Source organism: Heliangelus exortis, chromosome 1, assembly GCF_036169615.1.
Source record: "Heliangelus exortis chromosome 1, bHelExo1.hap1, whole genome shotgun sequence".
Lineage (NCBI taxonomy): Eukaryota > Metazoa > Chordata > Aves > Apodiformes > Trochilidae > Heliangelus > Heliangelus exortis.
In genome coordinates this window covers 20,775,758-20,800,322 of record NC_092422.1, presented here as the reverse complement: position 1 = coordinate 20,800,322, position 24,565 = coordinate 20,775,758, and the positions used below count along the sequence as shown (strand labels likewise).

At 42.6% G+C, this 24,565-nt stretch overlaps 1 protein-coding gene across 3 annotated transcripts in view; it reads left to right on the top strand.

Annotated features, from left to right (window-relative positions):
- Positions 1-539: 539 nt before the first annotated feature.
- Positions 540-24,565, top strand: part of FLT1 (fms related receptor tyrosine kinase 1) — a 111,113-nt gene continuing 87,087 nt past the window's right edge. For 2 of the 3 annotated variants that reach the window (XR_011724395.1, XM_071736570.1), the window contains exons 1-3: positions 540-873; positions 16,612-16,708; positions 17,009-17,229. Coding sequence is in view for 2 of the 3 variants with exons in the window: in XM_071736570.1 (XP_071592671.1) it covers positions 816-873; positions 16,612-16,708; positions 17,009-17,229 (376 nt within the window). In the remaining variant the exon portion in view is untranslated. The remainder of the gene's footprint in view (positions 874-16,611; positions 16,709-17,008; positions 17,230-24,565) is intronic. The other variant, XM_071736583.1, reaches the window with a different exon arrangement.

The window sequence follows — 24,565 nt, the reverse complement described above, 5'->3', positions numbered from 1 at the left end:
GCACAGGGCCGGCTGCCCCGCCGCTCCCCATCCCAAGGAAAGGCAGGAAGAGGAGCCCCGGGCCCCCACGGCACGGGGAGCACCGATCTCTGAGCATCGTGCCCGGCAGCCGGGGTAAGGCTGCGCGGCACCGGTCTGACCTGGCCCCCTGCCTAGGAGCTTCTGAGGGGCTACGGCGCTGCCGGGGTCTTCTCGTGGAGCGGGAGAGGGGCTCAGCAGGACGGAGACCCCCAGAGCTCTGCGCTTGGTCCAGGACTCGCAGCTCGGGTGTGAGCCTTCCCTGAGGAGCCCGGCGGGCGGGCGAGCCCCGATACCACCCCCACTCCGCCCTCACTCCTTGCCCGGCAGCAGCACGGCCCCGGAGCCTGGAAACTCCCCAGGGCCGGGCTCCGGCGGGAGGGCACGGCCGGGTTCCCCGGGGCCGCGGGGGAGCAGCCTTGTGCCCGCCGGCGGGCGGGGGACGCGTCCCGGGGAGGGCGTGCTCCCGGCGGAGGATGTGGGCCGGGGGGGGCGGAGGGGTGCGCGGTGAGGGGTGGAGAAGTTATAAATCAGCGGGGCTGAGGCTGGCTGCTAATTGATGTCCGCGGGAGGTGAAGCGGGCAGGGCGGCTCACTGCGGACACTCCCTTTCCGCGGGCAGGGGCGGGTGGGGAGGGCTCGGGGGCTGCTGGATGCGGATCCCGCGTCGCGCCGCGCCGTTATCTCCGCCACCGCGGGAGGAGTCTGGGACCGAGGAGAGCCCGTCGGAGCCCAGCCGGCGCCTCTGCCTCGCTGCCATCGGCAGGGAAAGAGCCCTGCTCTCCCGTGGGCAGGACCATGCCCCGCCAGCTGCTCTCAGGGACCGTGCTGCTGGGAGCCGCCCTCCTGCTCGCAGGTAAGGGTCCGCCGCGACCCGCTGTCCCGTCCAGTCCCCGCTCGGTCCCAGCTTCTCCGCTACGTGTTCCCAGCCATGTGCCCTGGCCCCACCGCGCCTCTCTTGTCGGCTGGAGCTGGAGGGCACCTGCCTACCCTCCGCCACTCTCTCTGGGGGAGGGCTGGGGAAAGCGAATCTCGCTTTGCAGGGTCGCGAAACGCTGCATCCCGAGCCGTCGTTAGCCTTTGGATCCCCGGCGGTGTGCGCCGGGAACGGGCTGGGAGCAGCACCCCGGGGATGGCGGCGGTGCGGGGTGCCGTGCCTCGTCCGGGCAAGGCGGCGGTGCTCGCGGGGAGGCGAGCCTCTCCCGGGCACGGGGCACAGCCGTTCCGGGAGATGTCCGAAGGGGTGCATCACGGAAAGAAAGAATGTCTTGGCTGCAGGGTAGGCTTCTTTCCTCACCGCTCTGTTCCCATGTGTCAGCCTTTCCCAGTTCGGTCCGTGAAGCGGAAAAGGTGCCCGTGTCCTTTGCAAAAAGGCACAGGTCCTGCTGCCGGGAGCCCGAGCAGGACGGCGGAGCATCAGTCAGGGCTTGCCTGCGGGGCGTGGATGCCCGAGTACCCAGCGTGGGTCTCTCGGGAGAGTGGGATGGAGCTGCCCTCCGGTTCCTTCATCCCACAGTGCTGCTTTTGCCGGGATGGAACAGATTGGCTTTTCTTGATGGAATTCTATTTTACTTTGAGTGAAGAGCCGGCCCTGTTGAGCCGGAATGCCGCTGTGGGGAGGGCGTCCCAGCGTAGCGTTGCTGGTCACCTGGGAGCAGGGGTGCGCAGGGGGCCGGGCAGGGGCCGGTCTCGCCTGGGCTCATCTCACCGCAGAGCCGCCGACCTGTGGGGCTGCTCCTTGGGGCGGATCCGCTGTCCCGCAGCCCTTCCCCGCTCGGGGCTCCCAGGTGCACTCCGGGGCGCACCCGCGGGCGGCTTCCTCGGGGACGGCGAGCAAGACCGTCCGGCCTGGCGGCCGGCTTGGAGCGACAGCAAATCCCGGGTGTGGAAGGATGAACCCCAGCTCCTCCCGAGACAGGCGTCGAGGCCAGTGGTGCTGCCGTCTGACCCGCCACGCTCCACCGCGCAAGTGGACAGGGCCTCGGTCTGTCCCGAACCGCTGAGTCCGCGGGAGCAGCCCCGGTGCGGGCTCTGCCGGTGCTACCGGCTGTAGGTATCCGTGACCCAAAGCTCCCCTGGAGGAGAGCTTGGTGGGGCTGCTCCAACAAGACGTTTTCCTGCTCGGGAAGTGCTGATTCATCAACATTGAAACAGATATATAGGGTTTTTTTTCTTTTTCTATTTTTTTTTTTTTTTACTCAGGAAAGTGCTAATTTCCCCACATTATTTGTCCCTGCCAAGGAGATTCTTATGCTCAGGGTGAAATAGGCAGAGGCATAGGACACCCACCCTGGATACAGGAAACGTGGGTTCAATTGCTTGCCAGGCTTCCTTCACAGCTTGAGCTTGAACTTCGGTGTCCCTCTCCCACATGGGCTCCTGCAGTGACCAGCTCTGCTGGGGGACTGACTTCCTCTTTCCTGTCGGAAAGGTTTTCCATTGTGCAAATTGTGGCAAACCCACTGCCCAGGGAGAAGGTGGGCTCTGTGAGCCAGGGACTGTGAAAGACCCTGGTTCATCTATCCCTCTTCCAAGGGTTGTCAAGGATGTGTACACCCTAGACCAGTTCCAATGGAAAAATCTTGGCTTGTTTAGGGGGAAACCTGGAGCTCTGGGTGCTGGGGACATACATCCCTGGACCTGCTCAGGCTCAGTAGGGACTGGAAAGGTGCTTCTCTGTAGTTTGCTTGAGTGCATTTACAGTATGCTGGAAATTCATATCCCCTCTTAAGTGTATTCACTGATTGTTCTCAACTCAGAATTTAGACTTTTTCAAACTCTTTGGTTTTGTTAATTCTTTTTTTGGGGAAATAAAATCATCCTCACACAGCTTGGTTTGGACATCCCAGATTGGTTGATCATGCTTTTTGTGGGCTGCATTTGTACAAGGTGTTTCAAAGTTACTGGTAGAGTGGTGGGATGTTTTTTACTGTACATCTCTCTATGTTTTTCTCCCCATTTCACCCTCCTTCACTGCCTATTTACCTAGAACTCTTACTCAGGCTCTCCAGCATTTCCCATCTCAAGTGTTTTTGATGAAACTCAGTTCATCACAGCTGTATGGTCCACTCTTGTAATTCAGTCCCTGTGGGTATCTGCTGAACTTCCATTTACTGACAGGTAGTAGAGGAGATTCTCAGAAGTAGTCACTGGTTCTGGACTTACTAGAGGGAGTTTCATAAGGAAGGGACAGAAGAAAGCCTTTTAGACTGTATATGTTTATTTAATGATTTAAATTTCCCCAAAGCAACATGCAAGCTACAAGACATGAGAGTCCCCATTTGAAAAACATCAAAGAAATCATGTTTCTTAAGTGTTGATCATTTTAGCCCCTCATATTTGTATGCACATGATATTGTGGGAAAGAAAAAGATTTTGGTCTGCGTTAAGCATATTAGATGCATATGTTGCCTTTATAGTTTGTGTATTTTTTCTAAAAATTCAATATATATATATATTCTATATATCTTTATATATAAGACTATATTCTTATATAGTCTTATTCTAAAGACTATATACCTGATGATCAACACAAAAATTTTGGTGCTTATTCAGGTTTGCTTTTTTCAGTCTTAGATTTTGTGTGACAATGATATTAATTGATAGCAATTGGGAATGTGAAGGACTGGGTTTGGATCTGAAAAGATCAGATCCTGCAGTCTGGATCAGGGACTATATGGCCACATTTCCAGAAACACAGGCAGATAATTTGGCTTTACTTCCAGCCGTACACACGGAAGCAATAGCTCACAATTAGTACCTAGAAGGCAAATAGACTCTATTACAATCTTATCTGTGAGCAGTGCTATACTTACCTCACTGATTCCAGTTAGAACTAGATCATCAAAATCCCCAGCAAATGATGGAGTTTTCAATTTCATGGTCAGCTGGAAAAAATGAAGCAATAAATTCCCAGTCAAATCTAATCAGCACTAAAGTTAATTTCTTGCAATAACTAAGCTGACTTCTCCAAAAGTGCTATTCAGATGGAAGTTCATGCATTAAGGTTTCAGTTTGGTTTCAGTACTCAGCTGAAACAGCTGCACAGACACAAAACTACAGTGATCTAATTTGCAATCAGAACTGGAGATCTTAATGGGGTCCAGAAAAAATGGGTTTCCCACATTTAATAATTCTTCATGGAAAATGGGCTCCCTTAAAAATTCCAGACTACATTCACATAAAGTATCAGAGCTAGACCCTGATGTATAATACAGGATTTTTAAAAAATCTATGCATAGGGTTTAACTACTAAACTTTCTGGCATTGCTGAAGAAAATCACATCACTTACAGATGTTTTAACAGACAGGTGTTTTGCTCACATGCTCTACACAAAGCTAGATCTCATTCTCTTGTAGCTAGTGTAAATCTGGAGCAATTCCTCTGGGCTAAGTTATCCTTCTCGAGATTTATGATGTGGGAGGAAAATGAGACTCCACCTGTGCCTAGTAGAGATCATATCCAGAAGCACCCAACACATTAAAAAAACCAAAAAATTGTCATTTGGTACATCTGAGTATGGGGTTTGTTTTTTTGGTGTTGTTTTTGGGGGGGGGGTTGGTTTGGGTTTTTTGTGGGTTTTTTTTTTGTTGTTTGGTTGTGGTTTTTTCTAACATGTGGACAGTAACAAAAAAGTCTGAACCTATTTTTTGTCAGACGCTTCTAAGACTGAAACCAGTAGCCTTTCAAAGTGTGTGGGTGTATAGGACAGAAGGAAATTGTGCAGATTTTCAGGACAGTTGCTGAGTCCTTAAGCTTTCATGTGGTTTGGAAACTTCATGCACAATGTTTATCAAGTTGCTGGTTTTCATGTCCGACTGAGATTTGGAAAGGAAGGAGCAGATGAGAGTTAAGGTTCGGCTTTTCAGAAGTCTGTGTCCAGCAGGACTGTGTTGGGACTTTATCAGAAAAATTGTTCCTTTGAATACCCCAAAGTAAGGGCTGGGACTTCCTGCTGCAGCCCCAGTGGGAATGGAAAGCAAGACTGCTGCAGGAATGGCTTTGCCATGAAGTGTAGGATGCTCAACCACAGTCACTCTGGTTTTGAAGAGTCACCTCTCCTGTTGGTGTGAGACCTTCAAGAAGCAAACAGCTGCCTTCACACACTTGCTTTACCTTTAGGTCTCACTTCTTCCTTAGCAATCTCTTTTTTCCCCTCTTATCAGTATTTTTAAGAATATTTCTGTGCCTATTTGAGTATAATTCCTCCCCTGGACAGTGTGAGGCTCTTCTCTCATTGCCCTTGTGATGCATCCTTATTACACCTATTCCTGGAACTGAGAAACCTTTCCCAAGTATTCCTAGCTGGAAATGAGCAGACTTCTTAATCCATCATGCTTATCCTATCATGCCATCCATCCAACTGCTTATCCTAAAATTGGTCCAGTGATTGTCAGAAAGGTGCCCAGACAGTTTTCTTCTGTCAAGATGCAGAAGTTCTGTTTTATTTCCCCATGGCTGGAGGTCAGTGCTGCATAAATCCCAATGGTTAAAAGAAACAGTTAGATGCTACAAGTAGAAGTTTGAAAGGTGAAAATACAGGCACTGATGCCCTCTCCAAAGTAAAGCATGGCACAATATCATGCTTTTGGAGACCAGCAGAATGAATTTATGCAAAGAGAACTAAGCAAAGAGATAACAAATTGTGAAACACAAGGGTGTGGGGGAAGAGATTTGAACTTATATATTTCTGAGGCACTTTTGACTGGAACTGCAGTCTTAGGCCATCGAGATGTATGGAGAAACTTGGACCAGGAGTGTGGAAGTGTGGATGACTGTGTCTTCTCTATTAAGTCATGTGTTATTTGGAATTTTTTTTTTTTTTTTTTTTTTTTTTTTTTTTTTTTTTTTTGTGGCACAGTGGGTGGAAATGCACCAGCCAAAAGATGAAGAGGAGGATAATTTTGATTATGATGCATCTGTATTGAAATTCAAGACCATTATAGATGCTTGTGAAACAGTTAACTGCTTTCTTTATTCATGATTTTTCCTAGACAGTTGTTTGGTTTGCGGTAACAGAAGGAAAATGTTCATGTTCATGATCACCTGATGTTATTGTATCTACTGTTTTTCCACCAAACCCTAGCTGATTGGCAGTGCCAAATTTGATTTGTCCATATCCACAGTGTTCAGTTATCACTGTAACATATTTAGACAGAGCACAGTCTGGTGTGATGGGGTGGACGCTGATGGCTGTTTGCATGATTCCAACTCTTTTCTAGACATTGGGGCTGCTCTTCTAACATTCACTGGCACTAAGCACTCCTAAATGCAATCCCTTTTAAGTTGTATTCTCTCTTTTGGAGCCATGCCCTTGAAACAAAGTGCTTTTTGCCATTAGAGCAGCTGAATGATGGGGAAGTGGTTAACAAGGAGATTGTTTCAAGGATTTCTGTGGGTTGAAGATGCTGTGGTAATGAAGTAAAATTATTTCTGTGCCATGCCTGCAAGCAGGGGCAGAGTGGACAGGGCACAGTGGCCCTCAAAGAGCTGGGGACCCCTGAGCAGATGTCTCTGCTCCTCGGAAGTTCCCTCAGGAAGCCTGAGCTCTGGGAACAGGACCCCCTGCTTGGTGCGTGGGGAGTGGCAAGGGCTGAGTGTGAGGGAGTTTCATGAGAGGAATTTCTCAATTTCACATAGTTTGCTTAAGTGTCCTTCCTCTGGGATTCTTCGCTGCCATTGAGGGAAGGAATTTCATTGTCATTCCTCCTTGCAAAAACTTCTCCTCAGGATCACCATGGACTGATGTTGACAGAAGTGTGAGAGTTGCCATCCTGGATCAGAGAAGGGCTCTCTCTGTTCAGCTCTGTCATGTCTCTGGCGGTGTCCAACATCTGATCTTCAAGGGAGGTTCAAGGAGCCTTGCAGGAAACAGTTATCTGATAAAATTCTCCGGAGAGGATTTTTTTTTTAGTATGATCTAAAATCCACTATTATTTACTAAGAAATCGTGGGACTAAGGGTCAAGGAAACTAAAATTACTCTCTGCCAAAATGTAGGTGTTGTCTGTGTGTATGGCAAATGTAGATAACAGAGTGGGATTAAATCACAATATATTGTGAAACACAGAGGGCTTTCTCCTGTTGTGCTTGTAGTTTTTGGGGTGAAAACCTATCTTTCTTTGTTTTATGCAGTGCTACAGTTAACATTCATTCAAATCTTTTTAGAAGTATCAATGATTTTAATTTCCCAGTGTAAACTGAGCCATACGTGAGCTTTTCAGAAGCTTTCTGTGTGTCCAGCTACTTTGTGTTTTAGATGTAATTTAATTGCAGAATGGGTTTAGTCTCTTAAGTCATTATAAAAGAGTCCTCTGTACAGCCCCTTCTGGATCTCACTTCTCCATTTAAATTTTTTGTGTTACATTAATTATTTTCCCTTGTTTGGGAACCAGAGCTTTTGCTTATAGTTCTGTTTTACAAGTTAAAGTAGGGTGGGTTGAAAGTCAGTTCCTGATTTGGTCTTTTTTTTTTGAGTATTAGAGGACAGTTTGTCCATAATGCTGAAGCATCGGAAATAATAACAGTCAGCCATCAGCAAGGTGGAAATCCTGCAAATTTGCTTTATGGGTTTTTTATTTAGTTCATAATTTATTTCTGTGTGCAGAGCTTAATGAATAGTACAACCCCAAATGGATCTGTTAGGCCTGCGCTGCTGGCTGAGCTGGGAGGTCACTGGCAGGTAGGCAGTCTGTCTGCTTACACATCTGTATTAAATAGTCCGTGGATTCAGTTTTAGTATATTGCTTATTTTATCCTGCCAGAGAATTTGTAACAACTCATAAGTATCAAGTTGGTAAATAAGTTGAATTTGGTCAATAAAATTTGTTTACCTCCTTAGTCTATATAGGGATTTAAAAGTATTTTTTGTCTTGTGTTAGTATACTTTGTTTTTAGCTTATGTCAAATACTTTTCTACTATGCTGGTTAATGGAATAAACTTTTCTCAAGAAATACTGAACTGATGATTATGTGTCGGGATCTGACAAGGGGGAATTACAGCTTTGCTGACACAGGTCACTAGGAGATAGAGTACATCTGCTAGCTCACAGATGTCTTAGGGGTAGGGCTACCTACACTCTTGTACTCAGCACAGGCTTAATCTTGTGTGGAGGTGTGAAACCACACTCCTGGGTGAATGCCAGTGGCTGACCACACAGCATCACTTTTGAATGGGGGAGATGTTGGAGCCACAACCACTTTTCATCTGCAGCAGCCTAAGCAGGGTTCAGGGTCTCCCTGGAGGGGACAGGACAGGCACGTCAGGGTGAAGGGGTTTGTAAGCCACAGGGATCTATTCTGAAAGTGTCTATGAAAGTTTTTGCTATGGCCTAGCTCTGCTGTGATGAGTCCTTGCTGAGAACAGCCTTCCTCAAGAGACCTTTTTTTTTTTTTTTTTTTTTTAAGCTGGATATACACTCTGTTGGAGTGAAGACCAGGCTGAGGTGGAGACAGCTGTGATATTTCTCTTGCTTTTCTCAATACATGTGGTACAAGTGTGCATTTACCCCTGGTTTTACCAAAGTAGTGATCCCATGAAGATTCATAATGAAGACATGTGACTCTAGGTTTGGATTCCCATTTCCAATTCCGTACACTCAATGGGAAACAACAGGTTTGGAGTTATGGTTGGGTTTACTTCTTCTCTGTAATTGCTTTCTCCTTACATAGCTAATCAAATGAGCACCTTTGCCAGGCAAATATGCTCATTTCAGATGCTAAGTTTCTAGAGTTATTAAAACTGGATGGATAAAAGAGAAAATGAAGACATTTATTTCTCTCAGGTTCTTTGAATGTTAAATTTTGAATTTTATTTCTAATTGGCATTAAATAAAGGGCCTGTGCTCAGGCATAAATGTTATCTGGTGACTTCAGGGCAGACAAGACACAATGTTTTGATGAGGTGATGAAGCAAGTACCTTCAAGCAGGTGTTGTGTGAGCACTGAACTGCATGACCTTGGATGCCCAAGTATGATGGGAAAAGGTAATAATTTCAGTTGGTAGTAACAGGAGCCAGATTTATTTCAAATAACCAACTGTGATTTCAGTGTGTGATAAATTTCTACATCTGAATTTTTAAATTAACATCCTCCTCTGGTTTTTAATAAAATGACTACCACAAGCTTGTAAGCACATCCTGACTTAGCTAGGGCAGATACTGACAAAATATTTGGCAATTATTGGGGAAATATGTATTTTTGTACAGCTATTGAGCATATTGGCATGATAGTCTAATCTTGTGTCAGTGCCTATACACATCTAGGGACAGCAAACACACAGAGACAGTAAATAAACTCTAATCACTTGCTCTGAGGTGCAGGACACACAAATCTTTCTGTGTATGCCTGTGAAGACCTTTCTTGGCAGTAGCATAGCTGTTTGCCCTGGTGATTGATTTTTTAATTCCAGAGTATGGAGTTAGAGTCAAGGCATTTTAGTCTCCTCAGGACTCTTCTACTCTATTGTGGTAAAATGTACGCTGTTCAGACTCTATTACAATGCTGTATTATATTTTAGTCCAGCTTTCTCACCCGTTAACCTATCCATTTTCTTGGCTGACTGTTATGTCCTAATGCTACTATAGATTCTTAAATTATAGTTGAGATTAATCAGACTTAAGCATTTGATCCAGAAATCTCTAAGCATGTGTTGCAGAACATCAGACCAGGTAATCAGAATGTCCTGGAGGGGGCAAATCAATGAACTGATTATTTTTAGGCAAGTGTCCTTTGTAAGTAAAGAGCTTCCAACAACTCTCTTGATCTTGAAAGCAAAGGAGAACACATTTCAGTCACACCAGAGGCATGTGTGAGTGATAGATCTGTTGAGGAGTGAGGCAACTTCTGCCCTGAGTGTGTTTCTGTTTGAGGGCTGTGTACCAGCACACACTTGGCACAAGAGCAAACAGGAAACAGGGACAAAGCCACCTTAGAGTCCAAGAACCTGTCTCTGTTAACCCTTCCAAGTCCCCTTGGTCCTCAGCTGCCCTGAAAAGTTCTGCTTCAACAGAAATAGGGGTTATGTCTTGCTGCTTCAGATCATGAGCTTGCTCATCTTGACAGCTGTCAATGTCAACTTGGGACAGAGGAATAGCTCCTTGTTACTTCACAGATAAACTCTCCTGGTTTCTCTTCTGCACGTTTTCAGTGGGATGCTTGGATTTGCTTTAGAGAGTATGAAATCAGATATATGGAGGACTTGGAGGTTTCCTTTAGGGTGGGGACTTAAATGGCATCTGAAAGACCTAAAGATACTGCTTTAAATCTCAGAGTGGGTACTGCAGGTCTTTCCTGGAAGCTATTTCTAAGTAAAGGCAATGGAGATGGTGCTCTTACATCTGGATGCAGGAACCAGACTGTGCTGCCTGCTTTGCCAGTGCCTCAGCACTAGAAACCTAGGCAGCATGTATGAAATAGGGGCTGTTGCTGCCATGGAAGGGGAAAAGAAGCTCCTCCCAGTAGTAGCTGTTCACAGCCACCGGCAGTCACAGAAGTAGAAAGCTTCATTATCCAGAGTGATCCCTTCTCCCTTGAGCCATGTGGCAGGACCAGACCAGACTTTTGCCCTTCACACAGGGAAAAAAAACCCAAATTATTTCTTTTCCAGTGGCCACTCAAATTTTGAGACAATTCTGCCTAGATGTTTCTGGTCTTGTAAACACAAGTTTTGATGTTGGTGAGAATCTCGGTGTTGATTAAACTAGGAGGACCTCTTGGTCAATATTTCTTCTTATAGTCACATGTAAATCAAAACTCTATATGGCTCTTCAGAGTTGGCCACAAGTGCCTTTTCACTCTCTCTATTTTTAAAGTAGAGTGATGTGATGTAATTGGAATTACTATGGATAGGTACAACTGTTTGATAAAAAAAGAAGCCGTATTTACTCACAGAGCAGCCTGAAGTACCTTTAAAAGAGCTGCTAATGCAATAGCTTGCAAGAAGAGCTCTGAAATAAAGAAAGCTACCAATAACACAGATTTCCTTACAAAATGAGGCAAAGCTCTCAGCTCCATACAAGGTTAGCTGGTGGCTGTGTTCTGCTTGAGGTGAGAGTCAGTTTGTTTCCACAGGAGGTGCATTGAAGGTCAGCCCATTGGTAGTACCAGGATCCTAAGCATTTTGGGTGGATTCTGCAATTTCTTGTTCCAGCCATGTGGGTATTCCCATTCCCTTCAGTGGGATGACTCATAAGGAAGAGCTCGTAAGCAAGAGTAAAGTCCTGGGGTGCATTTGAACTGCATGACCTGCATTTGATGCAGTATGGAGAGGTGAAGACCCTATTGAGAAATCACATCCAGTCTCAAATTCAGGAGTGTCCTCTACAAAATACATTTTTGCTCAATGTGTTTGAATCGGGAGGAAATGATATTTGATAGTAAAACCCACAAAGGGTCAGTTATGTTTAACAAGCCTTAAAACACGTGTAAATCCAACAATGACTGAAGCAATTACTTCATGATGGATAACTTTATTGCCCACAGATGGCACTTTAAACCCCGAAGGTCAAATTCTTTGTATACACTGAAGCTGCAAAGATAAACTGATCATTCTCCTTAACCTCTCATTGTGCAGGTGAAAAAAACATTAGTCAACATGTTCAGGATAACTGGAGTGGCTGGAAGACAGTCACTCAGCCTTGAATTATGAAAAAGATGTTAAAAATAAAGGCTAACAAACCTATTAATTTCAAGGAAAATTCTGACAACTAAATAACATGTGTAGTTTTTTCTTAAACTAAGCTATAGATCTAGCTTTTGAGTTTATTTTCTTAGGTCTAAGGAAGCAAAAGTTCAAAGTGTTGAAAGCAAATTTACAAGTAGAAGCTGAAAAAATCAGAATGGAGATAACAATCCAGGACATGGTCCCAATTTTGAGTTTAGTAGACCTATGCTTTTAAGAGAAATTGATGTTTAGCTAAAATAAATAGAAGGTTGATCATGTGGGCATGGTTACTCAAATGTCTGTAGAACTGAACTCACGCATTATATTGGAAAAATATATGCATGTTCATTTATTTTATATTTTAATTGCTTGTAGTCAGTGTTTTTTTGTTAACAGGTAATTTAAGTTTTTGTTTTCTTCATTCAGGAAGAGCACTGCCTTTTTTGCAAGGCAGAAAATAATTGAAGAAAGTTTATTCTTTTGTTTCCTTGCAAATTAGATTATACTCTTGGCTTTGTTAATAAAAACAAATTGCCTTTCCTTTATTTTAGACAGAATGACTAACCTCTGCAATCTAAATTAATATTTGCTTATTAATTAGGCAGCCTTGTTGACTGACTTTCACATGCATCTAATAAGCCTTCCAAAACAAATAGATTATGCAAAAAAAAAAAAAAAAAAAAAAAAAAAAAAAAAATTACCCGTTTTTCTATGGGAGGAGATTCCTCAGTTATCAGGATTAATTAGTTTTCTTGTTGTCACATGAAAAGAAGTTGCAGCCCCCCAGTGTAGGTCAGTGCAAGGGTAGGCTTCTGGCGGTCGCCTAGTGACAGGCACAATGATAAGTGAATGTGTCCTGTTGAGCCATGACCCTTCAGAAAAGACAGTGTCAAGTAAAATGCAGGAGAAGGTACATAGAAAGCATAATCCACTTCTAAATATTGACAGTAGGAATTTCCCTGCTATTCTTCTTCCTTTTTCTTTTCTGGTAAACATGTCAAACTCTATTGCGTTTCTACTTTGCATCAGTTTTGAAGCGTTTAAAAATGTAAGGAAGCTAATGACCCATGAATAGGTAGGATGTCAAATAAAGCTATTTTTCTTCAAGACTTAGCATCTTGCTGGTAAAAGCATTGTCTTGCATGCCTGCAAAAGCAACAATATTGTCTACAAATAGCGTCTTCAGCTTTTTGTGAGTGGAAAGCTAAATGAATGACTATATAATGAATCTGGTCTATCACACCAAATACATTCATGTTAAATCTTGAATATTAGTATGATTAACTACTGGAGTTTAAAATGTCCTTAAAATCAGTGATGAAATCCTGGCTTACATCAGTGGGAGCGAAGTTAGACAAACGCTAAGCACTCCTTAACATCCCACCCACAATATTTACAAATACTGCGAAGCTTTTAGATATACGTAATACGTGTAAAAGGGCAAAAGCTTGAGTGTGTATCCAGTCTATATCTGGGTTTCTTTTTGGCCTGCAGGATGGAGTGAAAAGGTCTGCTGGAGTGTTTTTGGGTTTTTTGTTTTTTTTTTTTGCTTTGATTTTAATAACTGAGGCAGACCTCTTCTTCCATGCTGTCTTGTTTTGTAGGCTTGATTTAAGATAGATTGTGAGACTTTCATGTGGATGTCTTTGCTTATATCACCATAGAGTTATCAAGAGAAAAGTTTGTAATGTTTTCTTGTCCTTCATCTTTGTCAGACTTTAGAAACCACAGCAACCCATATTTCCAGGAGCTGATCTCCTGGTCCCAGCATGGATCATGGTGCTGTGGCTGATTTTGCTTCTGGGCAGGGTGCCAGTGCCAGTGCTGAGCAAAGCTGAGCACCCAGCACCCCAGTGCACTTGACCAGGCACTGCACATTTGCTCTCAGCACCTGTCACTCACATGGTTTTTCCACCTTTCCATCGGATTTACACTGGAAGCAGCCTACATGGTATTCTCTAACAACTGGGTTGCCACTCTATGAGATGGGCTTTGATCCCAATGGGTTCCTCTGGCAAACCACTAATGATGGTTTCTTCATGCACATTAAACAGTTTATTGACACTGTTCATGCTTTCAGCTTTTCTAGAGGCTGAAGTAAGGAGCAGTTCAGGGAAGCTTGAGGCCAGGTTCCTCCCTGAAGTAAGGAACAAGATTCATAAAGCTGGATATAAATGCTGCCTTCCTGGGAGAGCATCTGAGCCTCCAAATCTGGGATGACAAGAGGGATAGGAATGAAATGCAAGAACATGGTGGTTTCATGAAACTGTCACGTTGTGTAGCTGGAGAACATTCACAAACCATCTCATCCAAAGTCTGCTCTTCACAGAAGGTGCCTGAGCTCTCGTAGTGTCTTATCTCAGTTTCTCAGTGTTTAGCTTCATGGACTTTATTTCAGAACTTCAAATGAGTGAGCTCATACACTGTAATCATCTATGGGAGACTGTTCCATAAAAGCACAGTACACTTTTTGGCAGACCCAGCATTTCAGAATTGAGAGCCTTAAATAGTAGGTGAGAAAAATGCATGTTTGCAAGATACCACATAACAAATTGCCTCTTCAATGATTTGCTGCATCTTTTTCTACCTCTCTTAACAGCTGGCAGAATACATTAATTTATAGTTGGAAGTATGGTGGTCTAGACAAATTGCAGAGGAAGTCCATGTGTTTGCACAATGTCAGCAGTCACATTCTGGTAATATTTGTGGTACAGTTTCAGAGGACCTCTTTTTCTCCTGAGAACTTGTGTTCTTGCTTGAAGCCTTTTCAAGTGAGCTGTAATTTAGTTTATGTCTATGTTTAAGTGTACCCTTTAAATCTTTTTCTGAATAGGGATGGGTGATAGTATATACAGGAAAACTACTGGAGCTACAGCTTAAATAAGACATAGAAGGCTAAAAAGAAAAATTCAGATAAATGTAGCTTGCTTAGGTGCCAAAGGTTAATTAAAAGTTACTTAACCCCTACAGTGTACACTTCCTATATTGCTAAGGAAGGGAAGGTCTCTGAAGACCTCTAGCAAACAGTTTTACAGACCTAATGAGGTCCTTGGTTCTTTTCATGGACTGTGCTAGGTAGTCCCAGAAGGTCATTCAGGTCTTTTGTCTCCATCAAAGTTATAAGGAATGAGTAGGAAATACTTACTGACAAATGGAACACAGCTGGCTGTACATTTTTTGTACAAAATCCTTATACTTTTAGCATCATTCCCAAAAAGTGGATACATGGCTTTTCAGACTGAAGGAGTTCAAGTGCACACATCAGAACAAAGTTTTATCATTCAGCCTCTAAATTGAGGATGCATCCACTGCTTGGAGAAAGCTGCTGAATTTGGAGCAGCCATTGATCCGTTGAGGGTTTATACAGTTAAAATTTAGTTGCCAATCTCAGCTGGAGTTGATGGTCAAAAGTTCCTTCTATAGTCAACAAAAGATCCAGTGGGTGATCAAATAAAATTCATGTATTTTCTACTATGTTTGGTGCCTACAGCTGTTCATACTTAGCTGTAGCAGGGACCTCTTAAGAGGGCTTAAAATAGCTAAACTGAAACTACTTGACTGTGTTTGAGTGGAAAATCCACATTATGTTTACTTGATGCTGCTTCTCTAGTATGTTGAGGAAAAAATACTCTCTCTTTATGTAAAGTTATCTAGGATACTCTCTGCTCCCCTCTCACAGCACTGAGATATTTATAAATTGCTCTCAGGTCCAGATTTAGACTTAAACTGGTTTTCAGTTTTAACTGTTTCAAAATATTTGCTTGGTTTTTTATTTGCTTCTGGAACACTTTGCTGTCAGTGTGAGGTTAATGGGATGGATCAATGACTGTGTCTTCTCTAAGGCATCCAGTTCTGTGTGCTTGCCATGAAGCCTTTTGTGGCCATAGCCTGTTATGAGGCACAGATAAAACATTCTCCCTTTCCAGCACTTCCTGGCTTGATGTTAGGGAAGGTCCTGTGTTCCTCAAACCTTCTGACCACTAGGATTTTTAATGAACTTCTTAAAAATTGCTTTCACGTGGTTTGTGAAAAGTCTGCCTGGACTTTTTTCAAGTGTTGTATGGCACCTCATGTGATGTGACACCCAAGGCTTCACCCATAGCAGAATGGTGTGGCCATGCCCAGGGATATGTTGGCATGCCTGCTCTCTCAGGCATCTGAGAAATCTGGTCTGGAGGGTGACGTGGACTTGTTCTCAATTGTAGAGCTGCCCAGTTGCCTTTTGACACCACTTCATGGGTAGGAAGCCTGCAGCTTGTGAGAAACTGTAGGTAGCAGTGCTGTGACCTTCAGTCAGGAAGAGAAGATCCTTCATCCTCTTTCATTCCTTCCAGAATAGTTCCAGCTTTGCAGCAAGTTGTTTGAGTGAGAGTTCAGGATCTTAGAAGTCCATACGTGGCTTTTGCCATGGCTGGGGCTGACTTTTGCCCTTTCCATTGAAGGGGCTGCCATAGTGGCATTTCCTAAGGAAATGCAGCCCGTGGTGCTCGAGGGAATGCTGCCTTGGGTAGATGTGAGGTCCTGAATGTTTTTTGTGGTACTCACAGGGAGCAATCTGAGAACAAAGTCATTGACTGAAACTTGCAAAGCTTCCATTTCTGTTTTTTTGTTTGCTGGTTTGGTTTTGTTTAGGTTTTTTTGGTTTGGTTTGGTGTGTTTTGGGGCTTTTTTTTGTTTGTTTTTTTAATTGGTTTTTTTTTTTTTGGTTGTTTGTTTTGCTTTTTTTCCCCTGAGTAATTATCATGGAAGGTTATGTGAGCCCTGAGTCAGTACAGCAAGGTTATAGTCAGAGCAAGAGTATGTGTGTTAAGGGGGCATCCCCTTTTCTTTGCTTTTCCCTTACAGTGTAACATCATAAATGTGAGCAGACTGGGAACAGAATGATTTTTCATTGTTAATGTTGTTGGATTTTTTTCTTCTTTGTTTTTCTAGGATCTAGTTCAGGATCAAAATTAAAAGTTCCTGAGCTGAGCATAAATGGCACACAGCACGTTGTTCAAGCAGGCCAGACTTTAAATCTCACCTGCAGGTAACTAGCTGAGTTTATTCTGATAATTTGGCTGGGAGTTCATACACCTGACACCACTTTCTTTTTTTTGTTACTGAAATTAGAAAAAAATGAAACCTTATGTTGTGGGGAAAGGTGGGGAGTGAACTTCAATGGCATATTGTTTAATAGTTCTTTGTTGTTTCTGTTGTTGTTTTTGGAAAACAAGATAAAAGAGAACCCCAGAAATAGCCTGATATAATAAAAAAGAAAGCTTGGGAACTGGAGCTATATAATTGCAGTCCAACATAATTGTTTCTGCTTCCTTATCTTTATTTGCAGGGGGGAAATGGTTCATTCATGGACTTTGCCTGAAACTCTAAGTAAGGATAGCAAAAGGCTGAAAGTAATTAAGTATGCCTGTGGAAGGAATGGGAAGCAGTCCTGCAGCAGTCTGACCTTGAGCAGAACTCAAGCAAGTGACACTGGAAACTATAGCTGCAAATACCCCACAAGTCCAGCAAAAAAGAAGAAGGAATCTACTGTCTATGTATTTATTAACGGTAAGGTTATGGTTTTTTAACACTTTTTGGTATTCACACTCCAATACAGCAAAATGGATAAATAAGGCACTTCAGCTGGGGTTAAATACAGGGGTTTGAATGACCTTTTCAGCCTTGCAAAATGTCATGATAATTTACCGATTAATGTATAAAACCTGCCTTCTCAGAGCTCTCAAGTACAAATGACAATGTTTTATCTGTTAGGAAAAAAAAGGGAGGAAAGAAAAAGACCCAATCCAACCAGTCTGCTTGAGTAAATAGAACTCCAGATGGAAGTAGATTGGAAGTGGATCTGTGAAATGGGTATCAGAGGATGAGGATCACAGGACTGATGAGTGATGAAAGCTGTACATCTGATACAATGTCCACATTAACCCCTCTGTGCAAGATTATAGATTTCTAGGCAGCTGAAGGATGTCAAAGATGTCCCTCCACATCACTGAGTTATTTCATGTGGTAGAAAATGACCATCTGCACACTGAGTCACATTCAAAAATGTACTCTTTAGTCCACATTACAAAGGCTGTAAAAATTTAGAATAAATTAATCAAAATAAACACAGAATTGTGTTCAGCAAACAAGTATTGTGTAATGTATGGGAAATGCTGGAATTAGGTCAGTTAGACTATAAAAGAAATTTCTTTCTGATCCTGTTTTCTTCCAGGATATTAATCAGACACTTGAATTCAATAGACACAATAATGAAAGAAGAAATTACAAACACTTAGGAGATTTAATTTTCTATTTTAGTTTTTCTTTATTGTAGAGAAAAAAATTAATGGATTACTGTAAGATACCAGGATTTTGAAAGCCCACGTTACAGAGAATGTGCAACTGGAAGTTTTCCAAATTATGTGTCTGCTGCTTCTAATGAGTTCATATTAGAGTGAATTAGCCTTTGTTTTCATTTTGTGACATGAAGAGTGGAACTGGTGCTATGAAAAAACAGAACGAAGTAGACCTCTCTCTACAGTGACAGCAAATGAGACCGCTCCCCCCACTCTTGTGTGTTGCTTTATTGAGAATTACTGAATAATTAATGCTGTTCATCCTACTTTCCTCCATCTGAAATACACCTCACAGTGTTTTTCTCAGCCAACTGGTTTCATACAAGTCACTGGATGTCCAGCTACAGATGCATCCATGGAAATGTAACCAAATTATGTTATTCATTTACTGACCAACATTTCTTACTGCCTAGGAAAACTTAGATTTTTCTTGGATAACTTTTGCAAGTTTCCTATCATGGGACTTTCTTGGATGTCATCTCTACCTGAGATCTACTCTCAATCTTCTCCATTCACCACATTAGAAGAACAACTCTGACTGAGAACTTCTCTGCTGAACCCCTTTACAATATAAGAGATTATTTAAGTTCTCTTGGTCAGTTTCCTGTTTGAAGTGTTAATTTTTCTGAATCCTGAATTTTTACAAGTGGAAGACACAACCAATCTTTCTAACTCTTTACTGCATTCCGAGCTGTATGTAGCTTACTTCATCTGAAAGAGATCCTCAATTAGCTGTGTATGAGCCAAGGTTATCTGCATAATTCACATGGTGATGGAAGAGAAACATATAATTGGAGAAATAGTTTTTGTGCAGGCAGCCTCCCAATCCCCCCTTCTCCCCCCCAACAATAATCAGTTAAAGACGACTGCTACAGTGTCTTGATTTTGTTCATTTTTCAAGGACATTTAGTCATTAATTCTTGATGTTGCTGTTGAAGGTAGCATTAGATTATGTTTCTCCTCCTACTATGCTTGCCAAAGAACAGTAAAATGTTTAAGGGGCAAACCTGTATCAAGCTTAGATCTCTGGCACCTTGCAAGCATAACTGCTTGAAAGAATCCAGCACAGGGTGACCAAGATGGGGAAGGGAGTGGAACATCTCCCTTGTGAGGAAAGGCTGAGGGAGCTCTTCAGCTTGGAGAAGAGGAGAATGAGGGGGAACCTCATTAATGTTTATAAATATGTAAAGGATGAAGGTCAGGAGGATGGAGTCAAGATTTTCTCTAGGGTGACCAGCAATAGGACAAGGGGCAATGGTTATAAAATGGAGCACAGGTGGTTCTGTATAAATATTAGGAAGAATTTTTTCACCGTGAGGGTGACAGAGCACTGGCACAGGCTGCCCAGGGAGGTTGTGGAGTCCCCTTCTTTGGAGACATTCAAAGCCCACCTGAACACATTCCTGTGTGACCTGCTGTAGGTCACCCTGCTCTGGCAGGGGGGTTGGACTCAATGATCTTTAGAGGTCCCTCCCAACCCCTAACCAGCTATAATTCTATGATTCTATTATCTTAATTTTCTGAATTTGACATTCCTTTTGATTGAAAACCAATTTTTCAATACAGAACTCTTCATTGCATCTTAGTAAGCACATATGAGTGTTAGGGCAGACTACTGATAATGAGGGAGGCTGCAACACTGCTCATTTAATGCCTGTTGAAAGTGTCACTCTCTCCTAAGGTTGGGAGAGGTATATTAGTTCTCCAAATATTTACAGTTTCAGGAAGAAACGTTGAGTAGGTTGAAAAGAAATCTCTTGATATAAACCATTGTTTCTTTGAACATGCATGAAATTTGATTATCTGCCTCAAGAAGAGGTGAGTTGGGGATAACCAAATCCTCTGTGAAGACTACCTTTATTGAGCTTACTTTTATTTTCAATGCATTTGTGGGTGCTTAGGAAATAAATGTTTGTAAAATTTGGGTCCCTCCTAGTTTTGTATTGTTTCCTGTGGCAGGACATTGTGTCAGTCCATTTCCCATATTAGCTCCATGTGGATCACTAAGGTGCCTGTTTCCCATGTCTTAGCATGCTGCAGATGAGAACAAATAGTTGCTATTTACAAACCCAGAATCTGATCAGGAAAGTTGATATTGTTTGTACAGGAAGTCATCACTTATTGTTTTAAAAATCTTATTCATTTCCGTAATTAGAGTGATACTGAATATGAACTGGATTTAAAAAAAAAACAAAACAATAAACAACAACAATGACCCCTATGTTATCATCAGAAGATGAACTTCTATACACAAAAATAAGATACAATGCAATGAGTAGGAGACTGTAAGACCCACGTGTCCCAGGATGACTTGAGGCATTTCTGAAGTCCTGTGTTTGGGTGGTCAGGAACAGGCAGGCTGGGCTGCTGACATTTATTTGAGGAGGTAGTCCTGACATCACCCTTCTTTCAGCTGGAGAGGTCACTACTGAGTTGCACAAGGTAGTGAGTGAGTAGCATGTGCTGCAGCAACTCTTGACCACACACAGCTCAGGAATTGAGACATCAAACGAGGGAAATGAATTCTCTTAACAGCCTTGGACTTTGCTGTAAGAAAACTGATGGCCTGATTTCTACCACGAGCCATAGGAAAAATCGGAAATAAAGCAAAGCCTCTTGGCCAATTTCTCTCCTCTCTTGGACCAAAAGCTGCTCTGATCTTTCTTTCCTTAGGTAAATGCAGCCCAGTAGTAAAATGGAAAGTTTTGTAGTGGACACTCCATGAAGACATTGGAGTAAGACATGGGGTATCTTCTGCTTGAAAAGAGATAATTGTGGAATAAAGACATTTCAGAAATACCAAATTATTAGCAGGCTGTTTTGAAGGGCCTTATCCCATTTCCTATTGAATGTTCTCTCTCTCCTTGTCTCTCCTCACACTCCTGCTGTGCATGTCTTCTGACTTTATACTTTGCAAAATGAGATGTACTGGTACTTTGATCAAAATATTCTGTTTTAAAATCAGACCTCTAGGCTGAATCAGTTGTCTACTCTCTTTCTGTACTTAACAGAGAAAAAAAGGACCTTCTGGTATTTGTTTCTCATTATTGACTTGACATGGAATCTGGAGAACAAGTTTAGAATAGGTGTCTTGCTTTGAGATTAGTTAAGTCTGGTGAGACAAGTCATAGCTGCTTAATTAAAGGTACAGGTCCTGGGAGTACTCACTAATGCCTACAATGTCAAACATATCCACTAGTTCTGAATATTTAGCTCGACTTGTTTCTTGGGTTGGACAGTCCAAAATGAAGGGCTCTAGCATTAGTGAACGGTTCAAAATTTCAGCCTTTGAAGTGCCAAAACATGTGGGGTTTTGAGTGCATTTTCAAACTCTCGAGCTGTATTCTGCAAGTGCTGAGTGTATGGCATCTCCTTGAGAGGTCCATTTGTTGACAGAGAGCTGGATCCAGCCCCAGAGCCAATGTGGATTTAAGATTTAGCCTGAATGGATTGACTTGAGTAACCCTAAAGGTACTATGTTGCAGAAGAGGGAAGGTATCAAAGAGTTCCCCTGGGTTATCTTAGATCAGAAAAATCAAAGTCAAAATAATTCAGCAGGTGAAAAAAGTAGAAAGACTAAACACCTGAAACCTAACAGAAAGGGAGCTGTTGTTCTTCTTTTTCTTTTTTCTTCTTCTTATTCAGAAATAATGCACTGGCAGAAGAACCTGCTCAGGCCTGGGAAACTCTTCATCTGCTGTGCCTTTTTTGTCTTTGCTTTTGGCACAACTTTAACGTATGAGCAGTACGGTTTTGGCTTACCCTGTCAGAGTCAATAATGTGATAGTGCTTCTGTTATGAAAAGGAAACTAGTTGAAATTAAGCTATGCAACAGCTGTATCAAGTATGCGGACACATTTTGAGTGTCTAATGAGGTTCCTGTTGCAAAACAGAGCCCTCTAGGACTTGCTGACGTCAATCACCTCTAATTGCTGTGCTTTTGTCACTGCATGGACTTCACATCACAGCACAATCTGTTGAGCAGAGCATGTGTGGGTCCCTTGGCAGCATCAAGAGCTATGCACCAAGCCCCCCAGGGTCCTTCTTCCTAACAAAGGTCTGTAGATCCTACTGAAAAAGAAATAGACTTCCAAGATGAACCACCATGAGGGAGGGATACATCTGAAAAAGTGTTCCTAATGTCCACTACCCTTTCTAGAGATTGCTTTTTTAACACCGTAATTGCTCTACTGGGGTAAGAATAATATTCCTGAGGAGCTTTAATGGTGGTTTATGTGTGTTATGGACCTACCTCGATGATAGCATTTTATAACTAGCCCCAAAGGAAAACAAACAAGCCCTGTAAAAAATCATTGTACAATTATGCTAGCAATGTTTTGTGTCTGAATGTGCTCCAGATATAAAGTATTCCTCTCCACTTTAATTTTTTTCTGGGCTTCTGTGATTATTAATATTTATCCCAAGTCTTCCTTCAAGGTTTAGAAATCATTTGAGTTTGAAGAGGACTATTTTAGAGGCTCAGCAGAGGTGAGAGTGGGAAAACCATTCTTGCAGATGTGTTGTGCTTCCAGACATAGAAAACACGATTTTTTTTTTTCTTAAGGAACATAGACACCTACATGTGAGGAAGTTGAATAGTGCCTTTCCTAGGGCATGATTCATCTCATTGTAAAACAGAAGTCTAAAACAGGTCTGATGAGTCTCATGGCAGAATTTCTATTTTCCCTCCAGTGACCACCCTAACAATCTGGCCACCTAGCTCTGTAAGAAATGTCTATATTTCAGATATCTAAGAGAGAGAAGAGCCACTCTTGATGTGCAAGGTTCTCCTCAAATTACTTCTGGGCAGCCCTACTAACTTAGCTGGGAGAGACAAAGTTAGGATGAATCCCTTCAATGGAAAACGAAATGTAGCAATTGACCCATTAGCTTCAATGAAATTTGCATGTCTGTACTTCAGTAAAGACTTCGATCCTCTTCATGTGCATGAGAGAAACGGGTGTTATGTGAATGTGCAGAAACTGTTTTGGCTCTTTTAGCTTGAAAATAATCTTAATGATGAATCAAGTGTAAGTATGTATTTTGAAAGACTTTCAGGGCAAAAATATTCAGAGATTTCAAGGAGCTCAAACTTGACTGCAGAGAGTTTTCTTACAAATGGATAAGTATTCTGACATACATAGCTCAGACTATTAAAAACAAAACAAACCCAATAACAGTAGCTGAATCTGGTGGAAATAGAGAACCTCTCCATCTTTTCTGGATTTGGCATTTCAATGTTGGCTAATTTAGTTGTTTGTGCAAATCCCATAAATAGCCTAGACAGGTTACTGATACCAGACATAATATTGCTTGTGTTAAGTCTCTTATCAAGTTTGTATCTGGCTGCCAGCCAGCTTAATAAAAAGCTGCTATTTATGTTCTTTAACAATATGGCAAGTGACCTTCATGGATTTTGTGTTTTCATGAATGCTTTTTGTGGTTTCATGTTGACTGTAATGGAGAGATATTGTGAGGAGTACAGGCAAACCATCACACAGTCATTAATTCCAGGCACAATATAAAAATACACTAAACTGATTATAAGGTAACCTTTAGCATATGGAAATATTCTGGGAATATTCGAGTCCATCTTTCATTTGGCTACCCTTGCAGGCAGCTCTGAAGCAACAACAAAAAAACAAACAAAAATTCAAACTATAAAGGTCAACCCTCTCAGAACTTCCATTCCAAATCTCGATGGAGCTGAATGTGTAACTTGGATGTGGTCTTCAAGATAGGTCAATCCATGATGTTCCTTTTATGTCTAGACCTTTCTGAACATAAAAGTGAGTGAAGCTGGCCCAAAAAAACATAGGACAGAGGTTAGGACATCCCAGCTATGCTTCCAGACAGCTATTGAGGGAAGGATGGCATTTACCTCTCCTCAGGAAGGAATCAGGAGGAAATGTAGCAGGAGCCACTGTCAGTAACTAGGGCTGTGATGGGAAGGAAAAAGGAAAAAGTAAGCAAGGAATGCTATTATTTGGGGGACAGAAGGAATGCACAAAATACATAACCTGCCCCAGTGCTGCTGTGGGTTCAGCTTTGCATGATCCAGGCTGGAGGGGGCTGCACCATATTCTGGTCTTGAGGCACCTAGAGTATCCCCTTATGGCCATTAAGGCAGAAAGAGAATAAAATCAAAGGTAATCAGGAAAAGCCTCCACACTCATTATGGAAACAAAACTGTGGTAGGAAACTTGATGCGTATTTCTTTTAATCAAAAGCAGGAAAACATTTGGAGCACTTGGGGCCATCGATTGCCCTCCGGCCCATGGCGGAAGTCCCCAGTGATGTCAATGGGAACTCTGCACGCGAATAGCGGGGGCACAGAGACGCCTCCATGTACCACTGCAGGGAGCCTACTGAGAAAGGCAGGGACTGTGCTTCCGAGACAACCCAGGGCAGCCAGGGTGTTGAGTTGACTTTTATAGAGGCAGTGACTGTGCTTTAGAGACTACCCAGGGTGTTGAGTTGGCTTTTATAGAGCACTATGTTGACCTCTCCAGGAGTCAACGTGCATTTCCATTGAGGAAGAAAAAACC